At 37.4% G+C, this 18227-nt stretch overlaps 1 protein-coding gene across 1 annotated transcript; it reads left to right on the plus strand.

Moving 5' to 3' along the window:
* Nucleotides 1–357: 357 nt before the first annotated feature.
* taldo1 (transaldolase 1) lies at nt 358–13218 on the plus strand. The gene is made up of 8 exons (XM_067578820.1): nt 358–545; nt 4802–4925; nt 5417–5524; nt 5990–6121; nt 8555–8730; nt 11609–11806; nt 12390–12535; nt 12657–13218. Exons 1-8 carry the CDS (start codon nt 446–448, stop codon nt 12687–12689), a joined length of 1017 nt encoding a protein of 338 aa, XP_067434921.1. The 5' UTR covers nt 358–445; the 3' UTR covers nt 12690–13218.
* The last annotated feature ends 5009 nt before the right edge of the window (nt 13219–18227 follow it).

The raw sequence follows: 18227 nt of genomic DNA on the forward strand, positions 1-18227 counted from the left end.
TTTATCTACTTTTCATCAATTACTTTCCCTTTTCTGCTCGAGCTTCCTTAAAGTTTTATTTCTCCAGTGCGCGCTCCCGCCCGGTGTCTCCTTCCTGGTCGTGTCTACACGGTAACCCTAGATTGCAATACTCTCGCGAGATTTGGAAGTAAATTGTATCTTTAACCCATACCACGTTTCAAAGTGATTATTTTAACCCAGACCATGATATTTCCCTAACCCTAACCAAGTAGTTTTTGAGCCTAAACCTAACCGGACCTTAACCTTAGCGTTGATACATCAGCGAGACAAGAATATTTCGAGGCGGCTCGCGAGAGTTTCGCAAATATAGGGTTACCATGTAAACTCCTTCCTCTCCAGTTGGGCTGCGCGTATCCGCCTCTCTGACATTCCGCCTGGTCTCACGTGTTTTCTGTGTATAAAAGGGTCTCCGTCTCTGCTCACAATGTCCAGTGTGTCACCAGACAAACGGCGAAAAATGGAGTCAGCGCTGAACCAGCTGAAGAAGCACACCGTGGTGGTGGCAGACACGGGAGATTTTAACGGTAAAACGGCCGTTTTCATCACACGCTAATGTTAGCTGGTTAGCATGCTAAGGAACTGACCAGGCAGTATCCAGCTTTAATGTGAATGACCGCTGTGTCAATATATAACGACTGTTAGCATCGATCTCACTCCATTCAGGCTGGCCGGTGATGTTACACAACCTAGCTAACCATCCTCTGTGATGTTTTGCGTGTTTTCTTACTTGTTACTGATGTTGACAAGCTCATAATCCAATTAGTTGCTATTAAAGGCACCTAACATAGTAACAGTTGCTACTTTGCGTTAGCCGTGGTGGCTAACTAACCGTTTCTGCTTAATCTGTTGCGAATACAAGTATTTTGTGTGTGTATATAAGCCTTATACCAACCTCAAAAATGACACAGATTTATACAAGCTACAACTATCATTTCTAACTAATGTGTGGGTGGAGGAAAAAAACAAAAATGATACTGTTCTGCACTGTAAGTCATCACACAAGAAAGAGTAAAATGTGGTTTTCCTTCCTTGTTTGACCTGTTCATGCCACAGATGAAAAGATCTCGTTTCTCAATAGACCTGAATGAGGAACAGTGTGCAGTAATTCAATTACATTGTGATGCAAACCAGACTGTTCCTCATGCAGGTTTGCAGACTCAGGATGACATGACAGAACTGGTTTGTGACTCCTGCAGCCAGGCGTGACTCCTAGAAGCTGATTATCTGACACTCATTAAGCCTTGCAGGGGTGTTTGTGTAGACTTTTTTTTAGTGTGTTTGTGTGTATTTTACCTGAGGCTTGGTTAAAATGTACTCTTGTTCTACATTCATTTTGACAAATGATAGGAATGCATACAAGGAAGGACGCAATATCATGAACAACGGTCTCATTTTGTGCAACCCAAGGATGCTGAAAGAATTAGTCAATCTAGAGCTGCAGCTAACCATTATTATTATTATTCCGTATTGTTTTCACTGTCAATCAATTAACGGTAAATTTTAGAAAATAGTGACCTTGTGAGTCCAAGGTGTTGTCTTCAAATGACTTGTTTTGTCCAATCAAACAGTCCATAATATATTCAATTTACAATCATCTAAAACCAGCAGGCGACACATTAGAGAAGCTAAAATCAGAGAATGATTGGAGTTTTTTGATTGATAAATGACTTTAAGGATGAATTGAATATCAAAATAGTTGCCAAATAATTTTCTGTTGATGGCCACAAAACTGATTGACTTATTGTTGCAGCTCTTTATTAATCAATTAGTCAAATCTATTGAAAAATTCAATTCAAATCCGTTAAGTGTTTTAGGTATTCATAACACAAAAATACCAAACATTCTGTTTCCAACTTGTTGAATGTGACAATCTTCAGCTTTTTAGTTTTAATATGATTTTAAATTGAATATATTTTGGGTTTTGGACTGTTGGTCGGACAAAACTAACAAACTTTATTGTAGCTCACCTTTCATACAGGTTGGTGCTGTTTAAAAATGCTTCACAGGTGATTAAGACAGACAAATATTAACAGTAAAACATTTATAGACTAACACACACAATAATATGAAGATGTCACCTCAGACTCTGAGGCCTTTTTCACTATTCACGACAGTTTATAGATAAGATGAATATAGATACAGAAGAATCGACAATGAAGATTCAGCACAGCAGCCGATTTAAAACATCTGTCAACCTTTTAGTGAAAACCTCCGTCAGCACTGTCACTAAAAAAAGATGTTTGTGATGGTGATAAGAAGAGTGGTTCCTCTAGATTTACCTCCACTGGTTTTACATGAAAGCTGTAAGATTTTTTGGGGGGTTTTCACTGCTTGCAAGTTAAAACCTGTTTAGAAGCAGCACTTCTGTTTCACAAAAAAAAAAATGCAAGAACTCGGTTAAACTTGGTGCAACGCCACACTCTTGCTTCACTTATGTAAGTGGGGAAAGAGCGATTCTCAGAAATATTTTGAAAGTTAATGAGGTTTAGGGGGCACTTGTGAAATTTTGCACAAGGCTACTTGGTAACTAATTAGCCCACACAGTTATTAATAGTTTAAAGGAGACATACATTTAAGGTTGTTTGTGTCTTTTTATGACTAATGTGTAGATTAATGATGTAATCTGACATATTGAGTAAATTATGCATTTTTGCTTAGTCATTTAAGGTTATTAGGAATATAAAGTTTGATTTAACATCTTCATATACCACAATGCTCACAGAATGATCTTTTATAAAAAAAAGTTATGGTTAATTAGATGTTTCCCCACATTCTTTAACACATCCCTCTGGAAATTAACTTGAAGCTCCAACTGCATGTGTACCAAAATATGCTCATTCACAGGAATTGTGTTATAATATGCATGCAAATATAGTTGCACAGTCATGGTGAAGTTGTAAATTACTGAAGGAGAAATCAGCGTTCCCAACCACAAATCTTAAAACTTATCAGGCGCCAGTTTGCACAGAAAGGTCTGCACTGGTGTTATACGGTATATTCTTTAATACTTTTATTTGTCGTAAAATTTTCCTCATAACTTCTAACCATCTATGTGCCCAGGGGAGGACATGTATTGTTAGAGGAATATTTAGGTTATTTACTGTTGATAGAAAGTGGATAACAAACCAGACCTCACTTTCTGGAAATACTAGTATAATCAATCCGCCATTTTAACTGTGTAGTATCTCTTTGAGCTGTTGATCACGAGTGTCCAATCCAAACCCACTGACCTGCAAAAGGATCTCTTTTTATTTTTTTTTTTAGGATGTTGTGAGAGATAACTAGGTAGAGAACAGAGGGGGGCTTTGTTCTCTCTGAGGCTGAAGAGCTGGCAGCACTGACTAGAATCCACTGCTACAATCAAATGCTGACACAAACCCATGAAAAGGCCCCGTCGCTCATGCATATTAAATTAAAAAAAAATTGGAGTCCAGCCTTGTGAACATTAAAGCTGTGTAGGTTATGGAATACTCTAATACAGGTTGTGTGAGTTTTCACTACAGATTATAAAGACTATTCAACTTTTTACTCATCTCAAACTATTCAAACCTTTTCTCTAGTATATCTTAGATGTAATATTTTGAGCTAAGATTTATCTTTACTGATTATTTCATTAGTTCCTTATTCAGGAGAGAGTTTCTCTCTGTGGTTATTCTTTGTCTTTTTTTTTGTTTTGTTTGTTTTTCCTCTGATTTAAAAGGAGCTTACAGCAGGTTGCTGCATCAGCAGTTTAGACCTTTTTGCTAAGTATGGGAGAAGAATTCCCAGCCGCGTATAATCACCCTTTAGTAATACACAAGACACTGTTAAATAATTCATCTTTACCCTACTTAAGCATTTGTCCTCTTTTTTTTTTTTTTTTTTTAGGATTGTGTTAAAACTGTGTATCCTTTATGTATGTCCAGAAGAAGCGCTGATATCCATTTGCCTAGTCTGACTCTCAATAGTTTGTTTTTTAGAGGATGTTAAGACAATACATTTGCACTGTAGATGGCGCCATTTTCCACCTGACAGCAGCAGTATTTAGTAGATTTTACATGATGGTGTCCTCTCCTTGACCCTTCTGACTAATGTTTTTTTTACCTACATGCAGAAACACTCCACCTCTTTTATATTTATGGGATTAAGGAAAGTCTTGATTGCAGTCATTAGTGTGAGAACTGGATTTAAACTGGTCTCAGAGGTTCAACTGGTGTTACATTTTACCAGTTATTGACACCTCAGGTTTGTAATAGACTCATAGTCAGTGACATGGTTTGAAATCAGATAATAAAAAGCTGACTGTAATTATGTTGCCTTTTTAAAATTTTTGAATACCATCTCTGTCCTTGATCCGTAGTCTTCAGTGTTTGCAATTTAAATGGATTATAGAAAAGTGACTAAACTACATTTTTGTGAGAGGACATAATTTTAATTTTGTAGAAAATGCAAAGAGTGATGGAACATATTTTGATATCAATACTTTCATATTAACCCTGGTTAAAAATGGGACATATTCAAAATAATAAAGTAGCTAACGCATCTTATTATTTTTCCTGAATTGTGATGGTGTAAATTTTGTAATAATTTTGACACACAAGCAGAGAGAAAGGATTCAGTCAAGTATTTAGTGGTAGCATCTACTTCCAGTCTATCCTGGGTTTGTGGATGTCGGTGCATTTGCCATGTATGAGATAATTTGATAAGTGAGAATGATATCTGTACTTCCTAAACCAGGTTTAGTATGTATGTATGTATGTATGTGTGAGACCTCTAACTACTGTGCTCCATTTTCCTGCAGCCATCGACGAGTACAAGCCTCAAGATGCCACCACTAACCCATCTCTTATCCTGGCTGCTGCTAAGATGCCAGCCTACCAGCACCTGTTGGATCAGGCCCTTAAATACGGCATTGCCAAAGGCGGGTAAGAGGTTTTCCACAAATTACACCCTAAATATATGAAACTATTCTTTAGTCTACACTAGAGGGCAAACTTTGAACTCAAACAGCATTCAAGTAAAAGTCACTTGCTGAAGAGCAGGAACATTGTTTGCAATATTGTTCAGATGTTGCACACAGTTCCTCTGTGCAAATAGTTGACAAAGTTCCCTAATTTATAGGTAGTTCACTCTTACAGTTACAAGATGAAACCTGGGATGTTTTTAATGAATGTAATTGTTTTATCCATCTGTTTGATGAGGGTTGTGAATTACAAAAAAAGGCATTTACTGTGGTTGGAGATGAGTGATTTAAACTCAATGTGGCATCAAATTTGCATTAATTAGTGTTTAGAAGTTGAGAATTGCAGCTGTAAACATATGTAAATGTTAATTTCTTGTAAATTTCCTATGTGAATATAACTTTTTGATACTAAGTTCACCAGCTTCAACATTTTTTTTCTTCCTCTCCCGTCAGATCTGAAGAGCAGCAGGTAGCCAACACCATGGACAAGCTGTTTGTGAGCTTTGGCCTTGAGATCCTCAAGAAGGTCCCAGGCAGAGTTTCTACTGAGGTGGACGCCAGGTAGATGCAAACAGTACTGTATATCACAAGATAGTGTTTATGACAGGAAACTGATAACACAATGTTCACTATCTTGGAAAAGTACACAGTAGGACAAGAGATTCCCAAAGCGTGTTGGTCATGAAGCTAAATTTGAAAAAGTGAGCCGTGTTTAGAGGCCGTGTCGATTTCGAGTGGAAAATCTGACTGCATGTGATTCATGTTGTCTCTTCTATTGTAGAGTTAATTATTATACATACGATACAGTCGCATAATGTATCTGAATCTCCAGTCATGTCATCTTTTTTTTTTTTAATTTAAATTTTACTTCTCAATTATCTGCCACATAAAAAAAATCAATAATTAATCGTTAAAAGCATTAAAATAAATGTTTTTCCTTCTGAAACTTTGTTGTAGCAACAGACATGGTGAAGTAAAATGGGTATTAATCACTGTGTTGTTTCCACTGATCTCTTCGCCCAACAGATTATCTTTCGATAAAGATGAAATGGTAGCCAAGGCCCTGAGGCTCATTGCTCTCTACGAAGAAGCGGGCATCAGCAAGGAGCGTGTGCTCATCAAGCTGTCATCTACATGGGAGGGAATCCAGGCTGGCAAGTGAGTATGTAATGTTAGCTATGCTGGCCTGTCATTTATTATACCTGTTATTGTCTGCATTGTTGTTAGAACATTATGATGTTGACAGGGTTTCATAGTCTTTTCAAACGGTCACTAATTAACACGTCGTATCTTGTTGTTTTTAATCCACCAAAGTGTAAAATGACAGTTCACTATTTTTAGGGTGTTTTTTACGTGCTGAACTATGTGTGTTGACTTGAACCAGTCGATATACTTTCCCACAATTTCCTTTCTGTATAACAATATCCTCTGCAGCCACATTGATTTCAGTTTTATTCTTAAAATGTGCAAGTCAGCAGAAGCCAACAGCATGTATCAGTGTAAGGACAGCTGGGCAATATCACCTGAACTCAATATCACAATTGATTCTAATATTTACCTCAGTAACAATTAATCAATTGATATTTTGTTAAATGCACCTCTGCACAAGATTCTCCATCCTCACAGTGGAGCTTTTATTTATTATTTGTACTGAAAAATAAAGAGAAAACCCTGAAATATGACTTAGTCGCTTTCCAAAATAGATAAGTTAAGTACGCGGAAACTCAAAGGAGTGGCTTGTCACTAAAATAAGAGTAGCTCTCTCTCTCTCTTTCTGTTTCTTTTTTTTGTCTCTCTCTCCCTCCCTCTCCAATTACAGATGTTTCATCTTTCGCTTTTTTTTCTTCCCTCCCCCACATCAGGTTTTCCACCCATAACCCAAGCTGCATGTATAAAGATTAATTCAAGTTAAAGTAGCTACATGCATCACAATGTGGACATATGTTACATATAAACATATGTCCCCAATTTAGGGGGAAGGTTTTGACTTTTTTTAAAGTAGGATATCACAGGTTCCCAAATTAAATGAATTTTTTTTGGTTGATCCCCAAATGGAGTATTTGATCTTTTCCAACCTGAGGAAAAGCATCGAGTCACTAAAGCCAGACAGATGCTTGAGGTGGTTAAAGATTTCCCTTCCAACAGGTTCCTTCCCCTGGCATCTTTTTTGGCTGTTTGTCAGAGATATGTCATTACCTGGTAGCCCAGAGATGACTGTCTCCACTTTAGGTTACAAGTCAATATCAAACGCCTCGGACCGGGTTTCAAAACTGTAGCCCAAAAACCTGCTAATTTAGAGCAGCAGCACCAGAACATGTGAGCTAAATCTGCCTTTGCAGTGTGATGTCGGTCACGTTTTTCATTAACACTTGAGTCTGTTGTAGATAGTCTGGCTTTGCAGAAGTGGATACGGTGTAGGACTTTGAATATATTAAGCTCAGGTGTGCGCATGTAGACATACCATTCACTCTATCTAGACCACTTTCCCAGGACTCCTCGGGTATCTTGAACTCATCTGCCCAGTCTGAAAAGTGACATAATGATGTCAAGCAGATAACAGGTTAGATCCCTTTGGATGTGGGGAAATTGCAAATGGTATCCAACCCTGTCTTTAGCGACAGGTTTGGAAATGTTGGGCTCAGTTTTCAAACACATTCCCAGATCTGAAAATATTTAAGTAGGTTTGATGGGGATAGCTTAAACCTATAAGAAAGGACACTAAACTCTGTCACGGTTCCATCTAAATATATGTTACTGAACTTTTGTTCAGTTCTGTTTGATGGGATTTTTGTCTAAATTTAGACCGTATCTTTTAATGTAAAAGATACAATAGTGCAGGTGGTGTATTGTGAGGGAGAAAGGGATAGCTTAGCTGTGACTAATACTGGGAGTGATGGTGATGGGCAGGAATTTGTTTGACTGACACCAATCTACATCAGGACAGTGGAACCAGTAGACAGTTTGCAGCTCAATAGTCGTTCCTGATGTTTGAAAGTCTGAATCCCACCTCCGCCCTGTGTTGTTGAAGAATATCCTTGTGTATTCTGGGATGTTTGCCTCCACATAAAAAAGGAAGATGAGTAAACATTGAAACAAATATAGAAATCTTGGTAAAATATTTATTTTTATGCAGTTGATTCTTCCTGCCAGGGACAAATGAAGGGCGCTCCATCCAAACATGTTTTTTTTTTTTTTGAGGGAAACGTATAATAACTTGTCAAAACATGACCTGTTTTTGACCAATCCGGCTTTAAAATTAGGTTGAGGTATTATTTTAAAAATGTTCCTTTTTTATAATATGATTCAAAATGATAACGAAGTTTTGGTCCTGATACCAAAACCTACCCAACTTGCGTATATTGCAACCTGTATCTCTGTTAACTGCTTCAAGTGGTTCAACATATTTTCAACAAAATGAACTTCCTCTCAACCAATAGGGTTGGGGTACGCCTTGAGAAAACTAATGTCTCATATTTTAACATTCTGTGTCTCGTCATCTCATCTTTGAGGAGGATCTCCAGTTGAAAAGGGGTAGCAGAGAAAGATGTGATGTGTTTTTAATAATATATTTTTAATTGTTTTCTTGCACAGGGAGCTTGAGGAGAAGCACGGTGTTCACTGCAACATGACCCTGCTGTTCTCTTTTGCTCAGGCTGTAGCCTGCGCAGAAGCGAAGGTAACACTGATCTCACCCTTCGTCGGACGCATCCTCGACTGGTACAAGGAGAACACGGATCGCAAAAGCTACGAGCCCCATGAAGACCCAGGTAGTGTATCACCGTCATGAAACCATGCGAAATAAGACACCAAGGTGCTGATGAAAACAAGTTACTTGAAATTTTTGCCTTGCAGCTACAGACTTGGATTCTGATTGTATAACTCTTCTCATACATAGTATGTTGTTTACAGCAGTAATCCTCCCCTGGATATAGATCAGTGTGTAGCTCAGACATTATTGATTTTATCCAAGACCAGAGTGTATAGATAATTGGCTAGTTAGTTTTGATAGAGTCAAAATGCTCCCTGTAAAGAAACCCCCCCGACCCCCTCACAGGAACAATATTCCCTTATGTTATTTGCTTAATTCATTCGTCTCATTTCAACTCTGTGAGAATCTCTAGTTTCTCTCTTCTCCTCTGCTCTCAGCCCCTCCCCACACACACACACACACACACACACAGAGCAGAACAGAGGAGGAGAGACAGGTGAAGTGAAGATAACGTTACTCGAGTTGACAACAACCACACTTGCGTATAACCTAAATGTCATAATTAAATGTCTCGTGGAAAAGATGACGCACACAGTTGTTTTGGTGCATCCCACTGCGTATAAACCACAAGGCGAACGATGGGAACAAATAGTCCCGATACATTCAAGTAATAAGAGCGAAGCTTAAATTGTTCAGATTTTTCATGGAAACCCCCCCTCCGAAACTCCTGTAGACTTCATGACTGACCTCATAAATGTGAATCTGTGTAGAAAACTGATTCATAACAAATTAGAGAGGTATTTACAACAGCAGAGGTGTTATTGTGCTAGAGTCAACCCTTGGGTCTGAGGTGTGTCACTGTCCTGTGAAATTGTATGTTATGCAAATAAAGACTATGCAGATGGAGCACATACCTGGAATTTAACATGAGTTGAAAGGGTTGAACTTCATAAATGTCATGTATGATATAAATGGCACAGAACACAGGTAGGCGGGCTGCACCTTTTCTCCCGCCGTGACACACAGTGAGTCAGAAAAATTGGCAAACTGGAGCGGACAAGGAAAAAAACTTGGAAAGGTATTCTGACTATTTAAAATGGATATTCTGAAGATACTAGAAAGAGAATATTTATTTTATTTTTTTAATTTTTTTTTTTTATGTAGCCCAATTAAAGAAAATGTCTGGATAATTGTGATGGATTGGCAAATTGCAGCTTTGATCAGTATGTATTTCAGTATGTAGAATGAGCTTCAAAGCCCCAGAAAACCCTCAAGTATTTCTCTGTAACATCAATATTCATTACTAAATAAGCTGAATCAAAGTTTTAAAAAGCATCCTATTACAAAAAAAAAAACTCAAAAGCTAATCTGCTTCATTAGGACCTTTTTAGGTTGTAGTTTGGTCAGATTTGGTCGACTGTGAGCAAACAACCCAACATTTGTCATCAGATTTTGGGTCTGTAACCACACTTGTAGTCTTAAATACTAAAGTGCACGTTCACACAGCACCAGGTAGTAGACAAGCAGGGTTTCCCATACATTCATTTATTTGTGGCCACAATAAAACTTTGCCTGCCACAAATTGGTTTTCTATTTTTGGAGCTGCACACTACGCTCTCTCTCTCTCTCTCTGTCTGATATACTCCCAAACAGACGCGGATGCACCTGCACCGACTCGACTCGTTCTTCCCCCGCTGTACACAAACCGCCTCATCTGAGCTTTTATCCTACAGTCATGTCACGCGCCATCTACACTTGAGAGGCGCGGTCGCACTATCTCCATCTAAAAATTTAAACACTTAAAGGTAGATTGTGCGTTTACATTGCTTTGTAAAGCACCGACCATAGACTGTAAAGACAAGGGACGTTGTGCATTTAGATGCACATCATAAACTCAGAAATCTGTACTCCAATGACCACGAAGGTTGTTTTTTAAAATTAGTTTCTTTTGCTGCAGCATTTTTAATAATTAGATGCTAAAATCATAACAAGAATATCCCATTCGTTCAAAAGTTCCATTAATTCCCCCCCTGCCCCTTATCAGCTACCACCACAAATATAATCTGATTCTGTGGGAAACACTGACATGTGCCCCATATCTGAAATATGCCAACATACACTACACTTCACCCACACTTGATAGCAGATGATAGCTCCTGATAGCTCTTCAAAGCTTCATTCACAGCCAAGTGTATCCCACAATTCACCACAGTAGATTGCCCGTCCAGTTGTTGGCGGTAGTGCATCTGTAGGCTGTTGTTTTAGGACACACATGAGTATTAATGTCCAAACACTACAAAGTTATGGCAGGACCTCCACAGATTATCATGTGATATTAACAATCCGTTCTTCCTTTTTTATCAAAGATTTTGAGAAAAATGATCCATCCTTAAACTGTTATCAGAAGGAAACCATTCAAAATAATATTATGTCACTTTAAAGTGAGAATAGCACATTTAAGTATGAGTTGGCAAAAACAATAAGCACTCAAAACATTCAGCTGCCAAACAATATGAAAAGATTTCATAACAACACTCAGAATTTAACTCAGAAGTCAAACTATGGTGTTTATCGTGACACGAGTTATTCACACAAGTTAATATTGTCAAAGTGCAGCGTACTGGGTGCACTTGACTGCACACACACAAAAGGCGTGTCTCTTCGTCCATAATGTGGCGCCTTTTTCTCAGGGCTCTGCAACAAACTCACCTAAATATTCCACCAGCACCACCAAAAGTCACTTTAATAAAAGCAAAAGGAGGTGCCACAGAATGAAAATGGTATGTGTTTGGCAAATTTTGATATGTTTGGTTTAACTTTAATGGAACTGCTAATCAGGTCTGGCTGCATCTTAAAGTAGTTGCATCATGGTGATTTGGTACATCTGACATGTTTGGCATTTAACGCATCCTCATTTCCTTCACCTCCGTCTCTAGGTGTGCTGAGCGTGACTAAGATTTACAACTACTACAAGAAGTTTGGCTACAGCACCGTGGTGATGGGCGCCTCCTTCAGAAACACGGGGCAAGTGAAAGCCCTGGCAGGCTGCGACCTGCTCACCATCTCTCCCGGGCTGCTAGGAGAGCTCAGCCAGGACCACACCACTGTCACAGAGATGCTCACTGTGGAGAAAGGTACTGCCTTCCTGCAAAATACTGCTATCTTTACTTTGCCTGTTTTTATTTTCATTGTGCCTGGACGTTCAGTGACCCAGTAGCATAAAAGGGGAAGAGGTTAGATTACATCATTAAACAGGCCAAACCCCAAATAATTGCAGCCTCTAAGGTTTTGACACCTAGTTGGATCATAATTAATACGTTTTTATTAATTAAAAAAATATATATATCACTGCCTCTATGTACCAGCTGTTCTGTAGCTTGTATTAATGCAAACAATGGTACAGTGACACCTGATATTATCTCTCATCCAGCCTCTTTCTTGCATCAACAAAGATAATAGTGTTTTTGTTTTTTTTAAGGAGTTGTTATCTCAAGAGCCACAGAGTTTTGCTCCCTTTTTCTCTTCATTCTCTGTTACTGAAAGCATTTTCTGAACATCATAAGACAACATACTTTTTAGATGCATTGAGGGGAAAATCTGTGTTTAGATTTGTTTAAACCAAACTGCTCTTTTGAAATAGCAAAATTGAAAATCTGAAAAACCTGAAAATGAAAAGTCTTGACGTTTTGGGGTTTTGTTTTTTTTTTTTTTTGGCAGCCAAGATCTGCGATCTGGACAAGATCCACCTGGATGAGAAGGCCTTCCGCTGGGAGCACAACGAGGACCGCATGGGCGTTGAGAAACTGTCTGACGGCATCCGCAAGTTCTCTGCTGACGCCATCAAGCTGGAGACCATGATCAAAGTAGGATTTCCAATTTCTTTTGTTATTTTTGCATGTATATGGAATCTATTTCTTTGCATTTGACAATGTAAGATATCTGCCAAGTTTTGTAATTCTGAGGCTGTTGTCTTTTTAATTACAGGAGAAAATCCTTAATGTGAAAAACGGCCAGTAATGGACAGATTGGGCGTCTCCCGCCACACTGACAGGAAATATAAGGAGTTAGGAAGCTGCCTTTTTTTGTCCTGTACAACCTGAGAGGAGGCTGAAAGCACCAGAAGACCTTCTCTTTCCTTCTGTGACCAAACGCCAGGGACCTCCCTCCCCAACGGACACCTTTCCTCTCTTAGGCTGGGACTGACTCTGACTCTATTTCTGACCAAACATTAACGGTGAACGATACTAATGAGTGTGGAGTAAAAATATGCTAATATTTACTAGAAATGTGACCAGAAAGGAAGAAAAAAAAAAAAAAAAAACAACTTTACAGAAGAAATTTCTTAATGAGACTTGATTTAGTCTTGTTGAGTAGCGATCAGGTGACTACTAGAAAGGACCATGAGCACTTTTTGGCAGGAAAGGACCACAATTTTTGTTATCAAGAACAGGGTTAAGGGCAAAACTTTAATAAAAGACAATTGTACCACCATTCCTGAGAATATTACATTTTGTTCTTTCTATAAATAAACATGTCAGTCTTCACAGTTCTGTTTTTGGTTGTTTTTTTAACTTTCTGTCTTCGGTAAAAACAGGTGTCGGACTAACAAACACTGCATCAACACTAAAGCCTTGCAAGGCTTTTTAAGTGGGAGCTCCATCAGTTGAACTTGAAATTACACTTATCCGTATCACAAGTCCTCCTCTTGACGTGCATCTATTGTCATGCCTCTTTTACAGTCTCTGGTCCGGCCAGTTTTACTTCATTCCTTCAGTCTAAATTCAGCTTAACTCCACCTTCACTCATAAGACGTATGTAGGACCACAAGGCTACTGTAAGCTCTTCATACTTCCTGTTTGAAGCCAGTCGAGATCTCAATCTTAGATAGTACTTTGAAGCGTTTGATTGTGTGGCTGGTGGCTTAAGGTAATGGGATTAATTTAACTTCTGTATTAGATATTTTTGACTTCCTGTTTTGTTTGCTGTATTTCAGTGTGTGTTAAATAGTTTGTGGAGATTTTAAGAGACTAAATTTTGTAATATCAGCACCAAAACTGGTAGACTTGGTATATTTATGTGGTCTGAAGGTTTCAGTATTCGCAAAGATTTTGCACAACTATAAGTAAGGTAGCAAATGTATATAGTGTTTAAGCAAATTAATTGGTAGTCTCACACTAGTTCTTGTAATGATGAACTTAATTTAAAGTAAAACAAGCTCCTGTTCCACCAAACTCAAAAAAAACAAGATTTAAATTGTTATAACCTGAAATAATTGTACAACAGCAACTTTAACGGAGCAAATGTTGAGCAGAAAAGAAAGAGCAAAGAAAGACAACTTGATTAAGGCTTTTAGAAGCAGCTGACAATGTAATGCTTTTGTCACTTTGTTGTAAGCAAAAAGTTTTATACAACCAATGTCTTGTATCTGAGAGTAAATTATTTCCGTTCTTAAACGCTTTGTTAGAAGCTCAGCATACTTCAGTCAGCCATGCTCCTGAAATATGTAGCTTCCAGTTTTGAACCTGTCTTGTAAGAAAACAAAAGTAAAAGATGAGCTGCTCAGCTCGGTAATAACAAAAATATTCAAAGACGTTCTTCTCAAAACGTAAGATTTGTTGGACCATTTTACCTCTTTAGCAAGTGACACTAGTGCTATGTGATGTGCCACAATTAATTAAAATGTACTTTTAGTGGGTTTAAGGTATAATAAAAACCTTTTTAATGTACTGCATGTCCCAATAATGTAGAAACATCACAGTTTTATGACGTAAGATCAAGGCCAGATTAACCTGCTGAGGGGCCTCGAGCGAAAATTTACAATAGGCCCCCGTTGCCATCAGCAGTATCTAATGTAAACAAAGATAAACAATACAAATGTCACAACTCAGTATTTGTATGTACTCAATTTGATTTTCAACATTTTAGAGATGAGACGGAAATGAGACTATTTTTCTCGCAGGCGTGGTTCTCTGGAAATTGATGAGTGGATGGAAATGTTTGTTTCTGGCCCAAGAGTCTGTTTTTAATTTTAATTTAACCTACACTGACACATATTTTGATTTGAATTAGAAAGATATTTAAATACATCTGCATTTGTAACTGTCTTTCGTGCTCTTGATGGTTGAGGGCCCTGCAGTATTTTCCCCATTTGTGCTCTAGGTAATCAAGGCATATATAACATAACATAGTTTTTGTAAATGGTAAAAGATAACACTTGTAGTATTTGTACAATACAATTAGTCAAAGGCCATGAAGCAATGTCATATCAAATCAATTAAAATGTGTTTGTAAGGAGTTTGTGAGATATTTAGCTCCTTAGGATTGATCCAAAATCTTGGAGCCGCTGTAAAAACAGTGAAAATCGTGATATAAATGTACATCTTCAAATGGCAAACAATCACTAGCCATAGAAGAAGAAGAAATGGCAAAAGCAAAAGTTAAACAACATGAATGAGTAGTTTTTGTAAGGAACATCTTGTCGACTATTAGTGAAAAAACAGTCTGCAACAATGACTGAAATGGTGACAATTCAAAACAACTCAAAACAACAAATCTGGAAAAGATTTAGCTTAGTCCACTACTGACATATACTGTGTATATATGCAGTGAGGGAAAGCTGATGTTTCATTTAAGATTTAGGACTGAATCACGTAACTGCCTGTGTTTTTACTCATGGAAAAATAACATTTGTGACAAAATACTAGGAATCTGCAAAAAAAGCGCATTTGAAAAGACAGACACAGTGTCTGGTCATGTCTACATCTGTTAAATCACTTGTTCTGTTACTTTTGGCTGATAAAAAAATAATATTTTTTGTTTTGACATCACGCTTTACACACCAACCAATCATAAAAGTCCACGACTTCTAATTCTACAAGACAGTCCGTGTAATCATCCGTGGTGCTCATTTCTCTAAGCGAGCTCTCTGCTCCTTTTGAAAAGTTCCAAAATCATTAATGAGCAGTTTCTGTGAGGAATATCCTGTTGATTGTTGGAGACAAAGGTCAGTTAGTGACTGAAACGCTGACATTTATAACTCCAAACCAACAGATGGAATATATATATATATATATATATATATATATAGTATATTATCCGTCTCTGTGTACCACAAAAGTCTGTGTTTTTACTTGTGAAATAGATAAATAACATGTATTTCTTTCATTTCTTCCTTTTTTAAGTAATATTAGATTAGTCAGATGTTCCATATACCATCCAATCATAAATGTAATTGCTCCTCAACAGTTCTGCCTAACCTGCCTTTGCAGTGTAACTCCCTTCACCTCTGCAGTCTCCTCCATTATTAGCATTGACTTCTGTGTACATGTTGTTGAAACAGAGTTGCACAACCATTAATGGGCAGCTTCTGTAAGGAACATCCTGTTGATGGTTGATGATGGAAGAGTTTAAAAAGATGAAGGTCAAATGCTGACAACGAAAGCAACAATCAGACAGGAAAGACTGTCATTATGTCTGTACATATATATAAAGACTGACAACTCAGCTGCTTCACTTTACCACAAAAGTCTGTTTTTTTCTTGTGAATTGGGGATAAGTAACATTTATATTATAATTTTTTTTTTAAATTATAATCAGACATGTTATCGAGCAGTTTTATGTCAGATGTTCCATCTAATCATAAGTGTCCACAACTGATCGAATTCAACAAGGCGCTACGTGGCCGTAGCGTGGAACTCGTTTCATTGTGAAATCTTTAATCCTCACACTGCTCCTCAACACTCCTGCATCTCTAAAAATTGTAACTCCCTCCGCTCCTCCAGCATTCGAATTTAGGTGTATGTGAATTTTGAATGTTTCTTGTAAATTTGTGTTCACGTTTGCTCTAATATTGTGTATCTCAGGCTGTAATGGTGGGTGTTGGAGCTCAAGGACAGTCAGATTTATTAAACAAGCATCACCTGCTCAAAGACACGCCACCAATTTCAATTGCATACATGTTGAAATAACCGATTTAAACCTTATATGATATGCTTTACCGGTGGTGAAGGCTTTAAATTATCCTTCACACTGTTCTGCAAAATAATAATTCAATAGTAATACTGATTGTTCTCTAATTTGTGGAGAGTGGCGGGTTGTGCTGCTTGGATCTGCTCCATCTTTATCATTTCAACCTTTCAAACTTAAATAGGTCAGACATACCTTATCATGACATACTTCTTTTTTGACATGCAATACCATGAATTGCAGAGGTGCTGGTTGTAACCCAAGCATCAATCAACACTCCTTTATCATCTCTCTCACAGTTTGTTCAAGACCATAATTACATAACATCTTCATCACATCACCATCCCGTACAGACAACCTCCTTATTTCAGAAAGTGTCAAGACTCATTATGCTGGGTAAGTCTTAGTTACTTTGATTTATTAGCAATACATTTTAGAGCTTATGTATGAATTGTGACTGGTTAACCTCCCTCTCTGTGTATTTCCTGTCTCAGTGAGGAGCTGGGTGTTGGTTAGATCCAGTCTGAGCATCCTGTTGCAGGGCCTGGCTCTGTTCTGGTTAGGCCCTGCCTGCGAGGCTACCTCTCTGGGGATGACAGTCCATGCTGTGCCCCTGGAAAGTGATGGAGGGAAAACGGTGGGCGTCATTTTCTTCTCAAAATTTTCTGTAAAGTTGTCTTTGAGTTCACAGTCTTACTCTGTGGGACTGGTAGACAGCCTGTTTTACATTTTTCTATATTATTGATAATAATTAACAACTATTTGCTGCTGTTACAAAGCTCAAAGGAATCTAAAGTTATCATTTCATATATCAACATCATACTCTATTATTTGCATCTAGAAATCCATAGTTTTAAATGATCTTTGGAAACCATCCAAATTAGGAATTTTACAGGTATTTCTCATTATTTCTATTGTAATTGTATTTCTCTACAAACCTCATATTCCTTAGAATAAATGTATTATTTAATTTCTCCTTAACTGAATCCTATTAAAATGTTCTCAAGCATTCATTAACAGAGGAAGAAAGTATCAGTTTTAACAAAGAATCTTTTTTGACAGAAACCACTTATTAAACAAACTTAACTCCCAAAACCAAATTTTTTTCAGTTTAATTTTATTTTTAGAAACTCACAGCCATTTTAGCAGAAAAGCCAACTCAGAGTCTTTAATTAAGATCCATTAATCCATTAATTATCAAAATTACTAAGATTTATTGTAATCAATGAATTTATTATTCAATAGCCATATTAAACCCATTAATAACTCTGTAAACAATCAAAACAGAAAAATGAAAAACATTTTGATTCTTAATCCTTGATTTAATCCCTTAACTCGTACATACTGTTCATATTCTGACCCTTCACAGTATTCGCTCATAATTAGTCTTTATACCAAACATCTGAACCACAAATCTATTTTACATTCATAAATACCTTATCATCATGTCATTAATAAATATTTGATTCATTTACTAAGCTTTCGGAGGGCAGAGAGAGTGTATTCTTTTACACCATTTGTTTACAGTGAAAAAACATTCACAATCGCACTATATTATGGTCTTATGTTAACTTAAACAGGAAAACATAA

Source organism: Thunnus thynnus, chromosome 1 (genome assembly GCF_963924715.1).
Source record: "Thunnus thynnus chromosome 1, fThuThy2.1, whole genome shotgun sequence".
Classification (NCBI taxonomy): Eukaryota; Metazoa; Chordata; class Actinopteri; order Scombriformes; family Scombridae; genus Thunnus; species Thunnus thynnus.